A 16,514-nucleotide genomic window follows, 5' to 3' on the forward strand; every position below is an offset into this window, starting at 1 on the left:
ATTTATCTCAGCAAAAGTGCAACATTGTGACGACTCAGCAGAAAAGAAGTATGAGCAAGTGTACGAATTGGACAGATATCGACAGAAGCGATATTTACCGATGTTACCAATTAATGTGTTTACTGCTCGCCCCTGGGGATGACCGATGCGTTTCAGGTAGGCCTATAGCTTACGGGGCCGTGACGAGACTCGGGTAGGCACGTATCGGGCTGTAAATACTGTAATGTCGTGCTCTGTGCTGATCAGTGGCGGTTCTAGACACATTTTACTGGGGGAGCCAAGGTGGGGCCATTGTTAAATCAGAGGGGAACATTAAAAAACGAACGAAACAAATGATATTTAAATATTAAATACTATAATTTTGCTTTACATAAAAATCATAGAAACTTTTATTTTGTACATAAAGAGTTTCAATTGAAACAATGAGGAAGGGCCATCAAAAATTAGAAATGAAAACAGTAGGACAATGCTGTAAAAGGTGGGCATGAACCCCTGAATTTGTTATTTTTTTTATTATCCAGTCAGCTCAAAGGGGCCACAGGGGGGGGGGGGGGCAGGGACATTTTTACATGGGCACTGGCCCCTGTCGCCCCCGTGTAGAATCGCCACTGGTGCTGATTGAAAGTTGTGGTTATCAAACGTGAGTGCACGTTCTTATTGTGAAACCGGAGACGGACCGTAAGGGGAGTGCTGAGTAACTGTAGCTCTCCTTACAACGTTTGTTCCGAGTTTTCTTTACAAATCTCCTCTACTCTTATCCCTTATCTCTTTCTCTCTGGTGTCAGAGTTGTCCTCAGCTGACTCAGAGCAATGATTGAATGCATCAGTGCTTTTAAGTACACACACACATGCACACTCTATAGGCCATTTCACAAGGACAGAATTTGCTCTTATCTCTTGAATATTAAATGGTGTTTTCTTGCTTGTTCCTCTGAGTTTTCCTGATGTTCCTGCTCACAGATTTAGCCTGATGGGTGAGGTGAGCATCTTTTGCACTTGTCCTTTGGTTTCATCACACCAGGCAAAATCAATTGATCACAGACCCTTGCTATCTAGCCTCAGTTCATTCACTGTATTTTCACCCAGGTCTGGTCTAGGTTTTGCCTAGTAATCAAATATGTAGATTAGAAAATGCAGTCAGAATTTATGTCCTTTGTTTGCCTTCTCATGCCACGCTTCCAGAGAGATCTTAGTCGGCTCTTCATTTAGACTAATGTGACAAGTGAAGTGTGTGTGTGCGTGTGTGAAAACAACCATGCATATCATCACAATCTTCGGCAGGCACTTAGGCAAAATTAAGGAGCGACTACTTTCTTTATATTATCTAACTCACTCTGGATTTATTGAATTACAACTATCAAGGATAACATCAGGCACGTTTCCAATTTTTTATTTACAACTATAAATCTGAAAGTGGATTTTAAATATTCCTTTGGCCTTAGGCTCTCTGGTTTCTTCCGCTTTACTTCACAGCAGATCACAATCAAACAACAAGCCTCTACTGTGAGTTGTTCCTCCTCAGGTTCACTTTAAATGACTTTCCTACTGACTCAAATGACTGAGTCACAAACCTTCAGACAAGAGGTTGATTTTAAGTCAGCTTGAGTTTGTTCATGTGTGTACGCCAGTGTGGGTAAGCGGTTAAGACGTAACCCTGAAACACTCTTGCCATGAGTCATTTTAATTAGTGTAAACCGATACACACAAATCCGTAAGTGTATGTGTGTTTTTTTGTGTATGCATGTGGTGGTTGTAAGGTGATTATCCTTCACTTGGGGGACGTAATGTGTTTTCACAAAGACAACCCATGCTTACCTGTCCAGAAGTCATAGAATGTCAGATTTCCACAGTCAAGTAGACATTCTATTCCATTCTACATGTGTGTGGGTCTGTATATCTATTCTCATTAATATGTCATTCTTACTCTTTGGGCAGAAGGAAAAATAGTTTTTCCCTCATCTCCTGTGCTGGCCCAGAAGCTCCTGATCACTAACGCTCCATTAAGTACTGCTTGGAAATGGTTTGATACGTCTGAGGAAAAATCAAGTCCCCTTTTTCTACCCATGACTGGAAATAAAAAGCACTTTTCTCGTGAGGGTCATGTAGGTTCTGGTGGAGATGGCCCAGGTTAATAATTCATCATCTTCTAAAAGTTCTAGCGAGGGAGGTGTCTTCCAGTGTGCTGTTGTTTTTTTATAAAGATTTTTTTTAAATGACATCCCTGTCCGTACAGCAAGGAAAAGCTTTAGAGAAAGAGAAGCAGAGAAGGTTTGGAAAAGAGTGGAGAAAAAAAACACATTTGGAAGATAAGTAGGCAAGAGGGTAAGGAGGGGAGGAAACAGAGGGGCAGGTGAAAGTGAGATGAGGGGAGGGGAGAACAGAGGAGGAGAAAGGAGGATGTGAGAAAAGGATGAGAGGGGATGATGAGAGGAAGTGGGGGAGCAGAGAAAAGGGAGATGAAGGATGAAAGGAGGGATGAGAGGAAGGGAAAAAAGGACACAAATGGGGTCACGACTCATTGGGCCTCAGCCTTTAGGAAAAGCATGAATAAGAGAAGAAGTAGCAGAACATTCATTCCCACCTAGTTCCCATTCCAGCGTTATCCATTTTTCCTTATAAAGTAGGGGAGGCCAGGTGTGTCATGACTTAGCGTGTGACCTCACAAGACAGGTCTGTCAGGAAAACGCAGTAGGCACCATACCTAGACAGAAAAAACACATTAACCTCCATTTTTAAAGGCCTTCCGTTTCCCCCCCTGCCTTTTGTTGACATTTTTACATCACACCTTTCAAGAGGAATCATGGCCCGTGAACGGAAATTCCCTCTAACATGGAAAGGGGGGAACGAAGACAGGAGCATAATACACCGCTGTGATTGGTTCCTTTGTATAGGAGACAGGGGGACAATTATTGATGTGACACCACCTGCCAGGATGAAGTAGTGGCCTCTGGAGTTTGATTGTGTTTGTCCTAGATACAATAACCTGAGGGAAGGTCTTGGTGTGTGTGCGCTTTTTGTGTGTGTGTGCTTTTTGTGTGTGTGTGTGTGCTGGGGGTCATTGATGTGACATTAGCACACACACACTTGCAAAAAGTCATGGAACTTAGCTGGATTTCCTTCCAGAATATTAATAGGACAAAAAGCAGTCTCTGTGTGTGTATGTGTTTGTGTGTGTATGGGTGCGTGGGTGTGTATCAGGGACACAGGGCAAGTGTCCGTCAGTGTCTCTGCTGGGCCAATTCCCTTGTCAATCCAAGCATGCTATCTTTTTGCCCTCTCTCTCTGCACGCACACACACACACACACACACACACACACACACACACACACACACACACACACACACACACACACACACACACACACACACACACACACACACTGTAGACGGCAGAAAATACTCAATTTGACATTTATGAAGGGTAACAAGAGGAGAAAGGAATAATCTGTAGCCAAAGGAGTCACAAATGAAGGTGTACTGTCTGTATTCTACAAATGACATTATCCAAGTTAATGTGATCATTACTTACATTTGAATCCTTTAAGGCATGACCACTTTTGCAGCTGCAAGTCATATACCGGCTAATTTTGTATTTGTATCACATATACAGGTGTTGAGAGAAAACAATGAAAAAGACAGCAAAACAGCTACGCTTGTTAATCCATTACGCAACATACAAAGGACCTTTGCTGATCAACCCGAATCACCTCCGTTGCCGATCATGTTTGCCATTAATGAAACTTTCGCGGGGACACGGCTTAGCGCGTGACGCCGCTATTTCCTAATGACTCCTTGTGATGACGTCAAGCCAAGCGCATAAAATTGGAAGCTAAAATTAATCACCAGCTCGCGGGAGACACATTTGGTATTCGTTGTGAAGAACACACGACTCAACCCATGTTAAAACTTTTTTTGCAAAGCAATTCAACTTTTCCCCTAAATGCGTGTAAACAAATTGAACAAAGCTCACTTTGCATAACATTGCCTGACTTTTACGCATGCAGTTGCTAGATAGGCTACACATTTCCGCACATTAGTCTGATTCTTTATTCCTACTTAATCAATTGGCCATGTCGTTCAGTCAATCTGTGCTTAACCCTCACACCTAACGTCATACACCATGAACAATTTACTGTAACATAAACTCCTGCCCCCTGCCGCACTAATACGAGTTTCGCAGGTGCGCTGTCCGAGGTACAGATTCGAAAAAGTCTACACCTGTCTCCTTATTTCGTTTTTGGGAAAAATAATCCATGTTCTAACACTACCATTATCGCTCACAAATTGCCTAGTGTCTGTTTGCATCTCTGTCTATCTTGGGTCCGTTTGGAGGCGCGAGCGCATCGAGTTTTTTGTTCAAAGGGGTGGGACAAGTGAAGTTCTCTCGTGAGCAGAGAACGAGCGGAGAGTCGCTCAGCGCGAGACAGACGGTTTATCAGGGGAGAGAGCATACGATTGCAACTCTTCTCTCTTACAGATTAAATAAGCATCGTTTCCACAGGGGACCTGTTTCTCGTCCCGGGGACAAGATGCATCCTGCCTTAAGAGGGACTTTGTTACTTCTTCTCTTCTTGTTAATTACGCAAGGTAAGACACTCATGTTCAGTTGGTGAATAATATAGCTTTGGAGACAAAGTGTCCTAAATAAAGATAAACTATTACTAAACTCATTCCCTATATGGATTGCAACATGTATGCTTTTTAAACTGTTTAAAAGCCACTGGCTACAGTTGGTTATAGGTTTCCGTTCTCAGTTTAAGTCGCTGGATGAGACTCGGAAATTATCGATACGGTACATCGTAAACTACATCGTAAGCTACTGTATATTCGAGTGTACTTCAGTTAGATTGCGTGAAACATTCTGCAAATTCTGCGGACATAAAGCAATCGAATGATGATAGATTGTTCCTAAGAATCTCTCAACTTGCTAAATACATTTTAAACACAAGCAAAACAATTTGAGTCACATTTAAAGTTGATTATATTTCATAAATGAACCTGGATAAATGCGTAATTATGCGGCCTTCAGACCTATTTTAACAATCATAGTTTACGTGGTTGTTATCAGTCGGCCTACTGTCTACAATTGAACACCATTTAGAAATGTCGTAGAAGGATAGCCTACATATGAGAAGCCAAGCGTTAAATAATTGTTGACTGAGAATGTAGGCCTACATCGTGTAGCTATTGCGTGTCAGGAAATGTTTACATCTCTGAGCAAATCCCAGAGAGACTTCAGACTTTGTGAGCCCCGATGTGAAGTAGACCGCCGTAAATTAAATGCAGAATGTATTTTGATGTATGTAAATTGAGTTTTGAGGCGGAATGATCAAACAGGAATGGATTATGATGTTGTGTCCCTGTCTTTGGAGGGAAGGTTTGACTGTAAACTAAATAACAGATTGTGACAGAGATTTGATTCCAGTAGAATACTGCAATAGGCCTATAAATTCCAACATGGCGATTTACTATCCGTGATTTAATGCTTTTTGTGTAACAGTAAGAAAGGAACACATATCTTGGCCATAATTTAATGGAAACACTATTCAATTGATTAAGCAACGATGAAGCAACAAGTTCAGTCACAGTAGCTTGTATGCCTTATCTGACTCTTCCTCTCCACTATTGCTTGCACACACACGCACGCATGCACGCACGCTAGTCTGCAGGAGACTGGGAAGGCAGAGGGGCACAATAACGGAAGGAAATTGGTGTGTGTATTCCACAGTATTGGTTTAGGAGGTCGAAAATAAACCCGGAATACTTTGGGGCCTAGGGACTCCCTTATATTATTTTTTTGCAGATGATACACATCGGTTTCACCCTAACTTGTTATAGGTGTCTGTTAACCCCCCGACCCCCTCCACCCCCCACCTACCAACCCTCCACCTACTAAATTTCTCTGCAGCCTCCTTGTCTCACTCCCCCCCCCCCCCCCCCCCCCCCCCTCAGAGCGTTTATACTCACAGAACACTCATGATGACTCGTCAACAGGTCCATCATCACCGTTCCATAGAACTCTTTGACAATGTTCTAAGTTGAACTGACATCCACCTGGTATTCTCATAGAATTGCTACCATGTTTCATAGTCAAATGAGAGCTGGAAAGAGAGAGTAAGAGAGTAGTGAGTAAGATAGATCAATGAAAGCCAGCTCGACGTAGGATGGAACCTGTGGTTAATTTCCTGACATAATTGGTTCTTTTATGAAGCCTGACGTGAAATCCTTCGGACCACATCAAATGTGTGTGTATTTGTGTGTGTGTGTGCCCGTGTGTGTGTGTGAGAGTAAGCAGAAGCTATAAAGAGGATGCCAGTGCTATTTTGATCAAAGCAGGGGTTTAGTCATTGAGTTGGAGATGAGGGCCCAGCTCCCGTAGTAATTACCCAAAGCAGAATAACACTATGATCTGGGACCAAGACACTGATCAAGACATATACCGAAGTGGATATATACTCATACATGTATTTCTAATTTTCTGACCCTTCCCTTGCTATAATTCTCCATCCTTTTCTATCCCTTCCTTTCCTTTTCGTTTTTTTCCATTCTTCTACTTGTCAGTTACATTTAAATGTAAAATGTCTTGTCTCCTCTTCTCTCTTCTCTTTTCTTCCATCACTTTGCCTTAAAGAGCTCATCGTCAGTTGAGTAGCTTGTGTCATTGTCATTTTCACAGAGGGCATCGTCTGGCTGTGGGGGAAATATCCTCACATAATCGGTTCGCAATTCTTCCTTCACAGTCCACACTCGTTAAGACTCTGTCTTAAAAGGTCAGTTTAATTAACAGATTAAAACTTCTCTCGTCTCCATAGTCTTAAAGTCCAAGTCAGATGAGGATAGAATAAAAAAACACTTTATAAGGATAAAACAATACAGTGAACTTTTACAGACCCTGGAGATGTGTTTGCCTTCTTTTTCCTTTTTCTTGTCTTCTTTTCATGTCTTCTTGTCTCTTCTCCTTTATTTATTTTTCCTAACAACCCCCCCCCCTCCAGCCTTTCCATCCATTTCCCAATCTCATTACCTCTTTATTTCCCTCCCTCCCTCTCTTTCCCTCCCTTTCTCTTCTGGTACTAGACCAAAGTATGACCCTCCAGTCCATGCTATGTGATGGAGCCACGCCTTTTTGAAAATAGGGAAGTAAACACTGTGTGGTGGCACAGCAATGCTCCAGGCGTCTCTGGGTATAAGGCAACAGCAGGCACATGGATCACATCATTCGAAATGAGAAAAAGGCGTCCATTTTGTCTTGTGCATCTTTATAACTTTAAGATGTAAATGTGTGTAAATAATGAAAATGCAAAGACAATTTTTGTGGTCAGTGAAATACTGTAAATGTACATTTTTCATTGTGTTTATTTAGATCTTTAAGTTTAAAATGATTTTGTAGCTGGCCGATGTATCATGCCATGTCAAGCAAGATTAATAAAACATATGAATGGGTATTTCAGCCCAGGTCTTGGTTTCTGGTTTTGTGAGTATTTATGTGTGTGGTGTGTGTGTCTGTGCAGGAATATTGTGTCTCGGTCTGGTAGCTGGTGTCCTTCAGGGTGAGAAGAAAAACAGAGCTAGATGTTTCAACCATCAGTGTTCTTCTCTTCTGCTCTCAACCCCCATACCCAAGAGCTCCCTGTTGACGCTCCTGATTGTGTCTCTGTGAAGGATCTGTGTTTTCCTGTGAGACATCGTCTATGTATGTGCATGTGTGTCTATTCTTGGTGTGATAGTCTCTGTGACGTTTCTGTGTGTTCATATGAGAGCTTGTGTGTATGTATGCATGTAGATGTGTGTGTGTGCAAAGTGTATCGGCGGGTTCCCAGGCAGGGATCCTCCTCCTGCCTGGCTGGACATGGCCTCCATAACAACGATGGGAGGAGGACGAGGTTGTTAGTGGTGACCTACGAACCAGCTGTGTCTGTGTTTGCGGCACTCAGAATGTCCACTGTGACCCCCGTCACTCTCGTGGCTCTGAGACACAGAGGCACCAGCTAAAAGGATTTTAGACCCTCACACATACACTCACACACTATTCTTTTTTACCTCCCTTTTGTTTTTTCTGTTCCTTCTTTTTTCCTCCTCTGGCTGCGTCTCTTGAAAGACTCTGTTTATGCTTCACCACAATACTCCGCACCTGATTAGCACTCGGATCGTTAAGCAGTCTCAAAAATGGTAACCTGAGAAATAAAACAAATGTAAGATTATAATTTTTTGTACATACAGTATATGCACATGACATAATGAGGGATCCAATCACGATAAACAATGTCTCTGTATTATGACATTAGTGGTACTCTCAGTGACTATCTCTCTCTCACACACATGCTCTCTTTCCCTCCCTTCTTTCTCTGTCTCTCCTTGTCAGCGGGGGGGAGGAAAGGCCTGATTGAGTGGTTCTGCTCTATCCCCCACGCTCCATTGTCTTTCACTAACTGTGGGGCGAGCAACAAGGACTCGTGAGTTCTGGATTGTGCGTTCTACCCTTGACATTAGTACATCTAAGTGCTCTGATGCCACGTTTTTACTGAATCCTGAGGCTTGATGTTCACTGGTGTCTCGGATCACTCTTTCGCTTGTTTCGTGTGGTGTTTGGTGCTGGTTTCCAACATTCACTGTAATTCTTTCCCTGTCTCGTTCCTCATTTCATTCTCTTTTTCTCCCACATCCCCTATATTTTCATCCCTTCTACACGTTCTCTGCCACCTCCTCTTCCCCTCAACATCCTTCTCACCTCCGTCCATTCCTCTCCCTGTCCATCTTGTCTATCTTCCCCCTCTATCCATTCATCTCTCCCTTTCTCTCTACCTACCCCTCATGTCACCCCTCCCCCTCTGTCTTATCTTCCTGTCCTCCTTCCCTACTGTATCTCTGTCTCCAGACTGTTTCTCCTCCAAGGCTGAGGACAGGCTCTTCAGGAAGCTCTTCAGGAAGTATAACCAGTTCATCCGGCCCGTGGAGAACGTGTCCGATCCCGTCACTGTGGAGTTCGAGGTCTCCATGTCCCAGCTGGTCAAAGTGGTAGGGAACACAGACATGCATGCACACATTAATACCTACACGCACACTCTCACATGCAAAAATGCACAGATACACACACATAAATATACAATATGTAGAAATGCACACAGACAGTCATGCACACACACGTACAGATGTCCATACAAATGGACAGAAAGACAGACAGAATGACGGAGAGTTTTTAATATTTAACATAGACTTTGAGCAGAGCCCTCGAGATGAAACTTTCCATCACCTTCCTAGCAAGCGGTGTGTGGTCAGGAAGCAATCTCACTAAAAGCACCCACTCTGCTCTTATGCAGCAGAGTGGGTGTGGACGTGTATGTGTGTGCGGGTGTCTAATATAGGGAGAGAGTGTTATGTCTGTGTGACTTATATCAAATTTCCTGTCTGAGAAGGATTGGAGAGTGGATAGGCGGACAATTATCAGGAGAGATGTGAGACAGAGACAGAGAGAAAGAGAGAGATGGTGCTACTTTTCATCTTTGCTACAGCAAAGATGGTAGAGCCCAAGAATATAACAAAAGCATCGTCCTCCAGTAGAGAAGGTAATCTCTCTTCAGCTTATTGTCCATAAAAGAATGGATTAAGTTACATTTTGCAAGTGGAAGCTTATTTGATTTGATGGACATTTAGCTCACTCAGCAGGTAAGAGAAAGTCTTCCGGGGTGTGTGTGTGTTTGTGTGTGTGTGATTTGCAGGTAACTTAAGGAATGTTTTACTGAAATATGGTCCCCCTAGTTTAAGGTAATTCAACTGTGAGCTGGAGAGAGAGAGGTGGGGGGGGTGAGGTCCCAGGGGTGAGGTCCCATGCTGTGTTGCATAATATCAACTGTCAATCATGGTTTAACTGCCTCTGTTGAGGAAGTTGGGGTCAGAGGTTGTTGAGGTTAAGCTCTATTTCCATTTCCTTTTCAAGTCAATGCTGGCTTTGCTGTATTTCCTCTGTAAATTACGTTTTCTGAAAAAATCCCAAATATTTGACAATTTGATACCAAAACTGCTTTTTTAATGTTGCCTCAAGCCATAAAAGTAGAATTTCCATAGACTGTTGCCATCCTAATGTACACATACACCTACTAAACACATATTCACACATACACCTGCCATTTTACAGGCATGTGCACATGTACACATGCACACATGTACTCACACCACTTCTCCTTCTCTCTCTAACATGACATTTTCCTCTGCAGGATGAGGTGAATCAGATCATGGAGACCAATCTGTGGCTGAGACATGTAAGTGCACATGCGCGCACAAACACACACACACATATACAAAGAGACCTATTGGGGGGTTAGATGATATGGGGTGATTGGATGAGGGGGCATGTCGAAACTTGTTTACATTCTGTGGATAACACATCGTTGTCAATATGGATGGTCCCATACTGTGTGTGTGTGTTTGTGAGTGTGAGAGAGAGAGAAAGAACGAGAGAGGCAGAGAATGATGGAGAGCAAAGAATGGGCAAAGGGACAGCAAAAGCGAGAGAGAGGTAGAATGAGAGACCAGGCCCTCTTAAGGTCAATGTGTGACACATGGTCAAGGAGCTTCTATCATGATGTTTAATGCCTGGGCATGTGTGTGCAGTAGTGTGTGTGTGTGTATTAGGGAGGTTCAAAGCAGGTCAAGGTATATTTACTCGAAGTAATCAATGTTTCTGAGCAGCACAGCCACGCTAGGCTACACAGCATCATGACATAGATCAATAGATGGCAGGACTGAACTTTTAACCCCACTGGATGCTTTTTCAACACCATAGAAACGCAGAAGGTAATTATCATTCATAGACAGAGTTTTTAGCTTGGAACAAAAGGCATTGAAAGCAACTCTCTCACTTTACTTTACATAAAACTGTCTTTTTGTCTCTTTCTTTTTGTCTCTTTCTCTGTCTTTCCCTCTTTCCTCCCCTCTTTGCTGTCCTTCAAGTTTGGCAATTATGTTCCCTCCCTCCCTTTACCTCCTTCCAGCTGCATCACACAGCTCAGGGATTATATACCGTTAAAGCAGAGGTGTCCCTCGCTTTCCCCCGAAAAACAGTGAGGACGCCAGTGACTCATTTTAACATTGTCCTGTGTCAATCTGAATTTAAAGGCATATTTAAAGGAATATAAAGGCAATTGTAAATCGATCATATAAACAATGAATGCAATACATTGGAGACGGAGGTCATGCCTTTTTACACAAAGCAGTGGCTAAAAGCAGTGGGCTTAAGGTCACACAGTGTGTCTCTGTATTGATTATGGCATGTTCTTATTGATTATGGCACACTACTGTGACATACATTTATAAACAAGCCATTCTCATGTTTGATCTTTCTTTCTGCAGTAGTTGTTTACTGCAAATATTTAATCTGAAACTTAATTAGCATTTGGTGGCCAAGACAAAACATTAGCACACAACCATACTCCTAGCAGACATCAAGCCTTCATCAAAACAAACTGGAAATCCATAGCATGTTGCGTGTTTGAAGTTAATTTGTCCCGCAGTCATCATAAGCATTTGACAAATTGATGAATCAGCTAAAGCGAACGCAAGGAAACTGTGGTTAACAAACCAACCTTTTTCTTCCTCTCTGTCCCTCTGATTTGAGTTCCTCTGCTTCAGACTGAATAGCAAACTAAAGGCTCTAATAGTGAATGTCCAAGTTGTCCTTTGGTAAAAAAGAATAATCTTAGGTGACGTTTTCTGACCTCGACCATTCAAACCATTGTGTGTGTGTCTCTTATCAGTCTGTCACCTTTAGAAGGGAAGAGAACTTCTCCTCGTATCTTGCTTTTCAAGGAGCATTAGCACAGACACACATACTGACGTGTGAGCGCTCTTTCTTTCAGATCTGGAATGACTACAAGTTGAAGTGGGCCCCGGTGGAGTTTGATGGGATAGAGTTCATCAGAGTTCCATCCAACAAGATCTGGAGACCAGACATCGTGCTTTACAACAAGTTCGTTCTCAGGACTTTACATTCATCACTATCATCATCCTCAGCATCACTGAATCCTCTAGTTTCTTGTTTTGCAAAACTGTGTTTATTGCACTTATTTGGATCTTAACAATTCTTCAAATCTTTTTCAAATCTTTATATTAAGCGGTGAAAGAGGCCTTTTCACTCCATTCTATTTAACTGATTTCCCATTGCTCTCATTTCTTTCTCCCTTCTCCTGATTCCAAGAGTGTCACAGTACAAATCAACTGAAGTTATTTGAAGGTCCTTCTCACAATGGAGGGCTAATTCGCTTTCTACCCTTCTTCTTTCTCATTCACTTTACCAATCAATATTCTCTCCTTCTTTGTCCACTCCAATCATCCATATATTTCTCTCTCTCTCTCTCTCTCTCTCTCTCTCTCTCTCTCTCTCTCTCTCTCTCTCTCTCTCTCTCTCTCTCTCTCTCTCTCTCTCTCTCTCTCTCTCTGTCTCTCTGTCTCTCTCTGTCTCTCTCTCTCTCTCTCTCTGTGTCTTGCTCTCTTCCACCATACCACTCTGTCCCTTCAAATACCTCTTCTCCCCTCTCTCCAATGTCCACTTCCTTCTCCCCTCCACCCTCTCCATCTCCCTCCCTCCTCCCGTCTGGCCCCTCCCCCTCCTCTCCAGTGCTGTGGGGGACTTCCTGGTGGAGGACAAGACCAAGGCTCTGCTGAAGTTTGACGGCACCATCACTTGGGTCCCCCCTGCCATCTTCAAGTCCTCCTGCCCCATGGACATCACCTACTTCCCCTTCGACTACCAGAACTGCTCCATGAAGTTCGGCTCATGGACCTACGACAAGGCCAAGATCGACCTAGTCCTCATCGGCTCCAAGGTCAGAAGATACCCCGTTCGAATCTGCATATCTAATCTTGCCAGTGAACCTATTACTCACTCAGTATATGCTCTTGGTTCAATTTGTAAAAAAAAAATTACGTATAATATATATTTTTACAAGCCATGAGACAACAGCAATGCAATTTAGCACATAAATGAATAAATCCTATATTCCTCGCTGTAGGTCAATCTCAAAGACTTCTGGGAGAGCGGGGAGTGGGAGATCATTGATGCGCCGGGCTACAAACACGACATCAAGTACAACTGCTGTGAGGAGATCTACCCCGACATCACCTACTCCTTCTACATCCGGAGACTTCCACTTTTCTACACCATCAACCTCATCATCCCCTGCCTGCTCATCTCCTTCCTCACCGTGCTGGTCTTCTACCTGCCCTCCGACTGCGGGGAGAAGGTCACCCTCTGCATCTCCGTCCTCCTCTCCCTCACCGTGTTCCTGCTGGTCATCACCGAGACCATCCCCTCCACCTCGCTGGTCATCCCCCTCATCGGCGAGTACCTGCTCTTCACCATGATCTTCGTCACGCTCAGCATCGTCATCACCGTCTTCGTGCTCAACGTGCACTACCGCACCCCCATGACCCACACCATGCCCGGGTGGGTGCGCTCCGTGTTCCTCAGCATCCTGCCCAGGGTGATGCTCATGAGGAGGCCGCTGGACCAGGACGGCAAGGCCGTGGGGGTGCAGAGCTTCGGTGAGGGGGGAGGATCCGGAGGCAGGGCCGGAGGGAGTGGGGGAAAGGGAGCGAAGAAGAGGAAGAACAGTCTCTCACAGGTGGGTGGAGGGAGGCAGATGGATGGATGGATGGACAGATGGACAGACTGACATGTTGAGGAAAAAATATTTTCGAAACGTTTCAAAACGCATACACAGACATCCAAACACATGAAGCACCCCAGACATATGTTGATCTTAAATCTATTTAATCTAATCTTAAACCGACCAGGAAAAACAACAGATTTAACCTCCATCCTTCTGAATCCACAGCAAAGCGGAGGAGGCTCGGTCAACTGCCTGGACTTTGGAGAAAACAAGCTCTCCGTGGAAGGAGGCTGCGCTGGCAAGAAGTGTCCCTGCCCTTGCCAGCACGGCAAGGAAACCCCAGAGACAGCAGACCCTGGGAAGCTGAGTCGCCAACTGAGCCACCAGAGCGTCAACACGGTGGTGGCGTTCTCCATGGTGTCACCTGAGATCAAACAGGCCATCGAGAGTGTCAAATACATCGCAGAGAACATGAGGAGTCGGAACAAGGCCAAAGAGGTACAGTCCTGTTCATTGACGTAGCTTCCAATGCTAGCTCAGGGTTAGGGTTCATCTGAAACAGTGCAGACTATGCTCCCAGCTGATACAGTAATATGCTGTAAAACGTATTTTTTTATGTTTCAGTCAAAGTGTGAGATGTGTGTGTAATACACTGTATTATGCATGAAGGTAAACACATTATCTTATGTACTTCCAAAGTGAGCCAAGAAGAAATAATTAGGCAATCCAGTTCACAATTCATTTTACTGTAAAAATGACTCCAAAACAAAGTTTCAAGTTACAACCCCCTTTTTGTTATAAATACACTGTGCCAGACCTCCCAGAGGTGTTATGCAGTCTTTGATATGCAAAACAGCCCTCTCAATATGCACTGTCAAAATGTCTGTCACTGTGTTTGACACTTTGGATGCATATCATTAACAGAGTTATTTCCCCCTTTGCAAATCACGTCGTCATTGCATCAAAACTTACCCAACATGAGTTTGTCCTTCTTTCATCCTTTATTCAACTTCCTTGCTCTTCATCCATTACATCCATTACTCCTACATTATAAAGTATTATATGTCCGCCTCTCTTTTGTCACCTGTCTATCCTTTACCACATTTGACCATTGTTCTATCCCTCCCACTTCTCTTTACGTCCTATTTTTTCCTCTGCTTTATCGTATCGTTTTTTCATTCTCAGGTGGAGGATGACTGGAAGTATGTTGCCATGGTGATCGACAGGATATTCCTTTGGGTCTTTATAACGGTCTGCATCCTTGGAACCCTGGGCCTCTTCCTGCGGCCTGTCATTGGCTTTCTGTCATAACCAAAAAACAATTAAGGTTCATAGCAATCAGCAATCAGGCCAATTAGCAGTTTTTTTTCATCTGGACCAATTGAATAAACGCTGTTAGTGCTGCACCAGGACAAAATCTTTCACTCAGTCACTCTTGAATTAAGTACCGTAATCGAAACTTTTTCAAATAAGTATTCCCCAGATAAAAACCCCAACCATAGAAACCAATAGCAAAATGAGCAGTCCCTATTGATAGATTTTTATCTGTCACAGCTAATTAATAATCAGATCGGCGAGGTCTCAGCCAATCCTAACCACATGCTTTCTGTGTCGCAACCAATTACTAATGAAACTGAGAAGACATCTCAGAACGTCCTTGTAATGTTAACAGCCTGTTGAAACAGTCAACTTCCGCCATAGGTATTGCTATGACAACATCATGACTGTATTCTCATAGAAGGGTGTGGGGCATCTTACAGGAATAAACGATCAGAGCTTCCGGCTCTGTATCCTAATGAAAATGGACATGATACAAAGTACAAACAGATGCCTTTATGAGTGTTCTGGAAGGTTTAATTTCTTATCTGGGTAAATATATGATTCATTTATACATGAATGACAGCCTCCTGAAATAGAACCTTCAACTCAATTCTGGAATTAATGTATCAGGGGATTCTATCATCCATTTTTATGGTCATTAATTTATGTGTTTATTTTCCGAATCATTTTTTAATTAAGTTCACCATTGTATGTAGCCCTGTATTACCACACACAGATAGCGCATGAGAAACATTGATTAGCCTCTTTTAAATGAGTCTACTATATCAGCCATTCCAGAAAACTGCTTTGTGCTTTTGATTGCCATAATCCCTTTGCAATTACATTCTGACTGTCATTAACAATACACACCTTGCACTACTGAGACTACTCAGTAGTGCAAGTACACTACTCACTTTTGTATCTATGTTTTCTTCTGCTCTCTCTCTCTCTCTCTCTCTCTCTCTCTCTCTCTCTCCCTCTTCCCCACTCTCTTTTTCTGTCTGTTTTGATGGCTTTGAATTTGAAATAAATGTTGATATTTCTTCAAAACGTGAATATCTGCTATGGATATGTTTGTTAGAGCAGTCATCTTGTGAAGCGTGGCTGGACAGTGTTTCTGACACGCACGGTCTTTCCAAGCTATGTTTGATCTGGTAATGACCTTCCAAGGTCAGCTAAGCGCCTACACCAGATCATAGCAGTCACAGAGGCTTTCATCATCTTCAGTGAAACCATCCTCTTAGTGCCTCTGCATTATTTGAACAGATAGAGCTAAATGTCATAATAAAGCTGTGGTGACTTACACCTTCAAGGAAGTGTTGAGATGAGCTGTACACGTCAAGCCAGATTAAAAAGGGAACCTGTGTGTTTACCTACAAGGCTTCATAGCGCCAAGATCATCAATACTGGAGCTGTCATTAGAGATGATCCGTTTGGTTGCCAACCAACAGAATCAGAGGATGAGAATCAGGACTTGAATGATGTGGACAGTGATTTAAGGGATGTAATCAGGTCTGTGGCATTAGGCAGAGGGATCTTTGCTAGCTATTTCCTCCCCCTCTCCTTCTTTTCTTCTCCACCTCTCCATC

General features: G+C 43.2%; 1 protein-coding gene across 1 annotated transcript; it reads left to right on the forward strand.

Moving 5' to 3' along the window:
• Positions 1-4,488: 4,488 nt before the first annotated feature.
• On the forward strand, positions 4,489-15,898 carry LOC136957056 (neuronal acetylcholine receptor subunit alpha-3-like). Its single transcript, XM_067251162.1, has 8 exons — positions 4,489-4,588; positions 8,877-9,016; positions 10,213-10,257; positions 11,854-11,963; positions 12,612-12,819; positions 13,006-13,617; positions 13,831-14,103; positions 14,791-15,898. The coding sequence occupies exons 1-8, from the start codon at positions 4,531-4,533 to the stop codon at positions 14,914-14,916; spliced, it is 1,572 nt and encodes a 523-aa protein (XP_067107263.1). The 5' UTR covers positions 4,489-4,530; the 3' UTR covers positions 14,917-15,898.
• Positions 15,899-16,514: the final 616 nt, after the last annotated feature.

This window comes from Osmerus mordax, chromosome 14 (assembly GCF_038355195.1).
Source record: "Osmerus mordax isolate fOsmMor3 chromosome 14, fOsmMor3.pri, whole genome shotgun sequence".
Lineage (NCBI taxonomy): Eukaryota > Metazoa > Chordata > Actinopteri > Osmeriformes > Osmeridae > Osmerus > Osmerus mordax.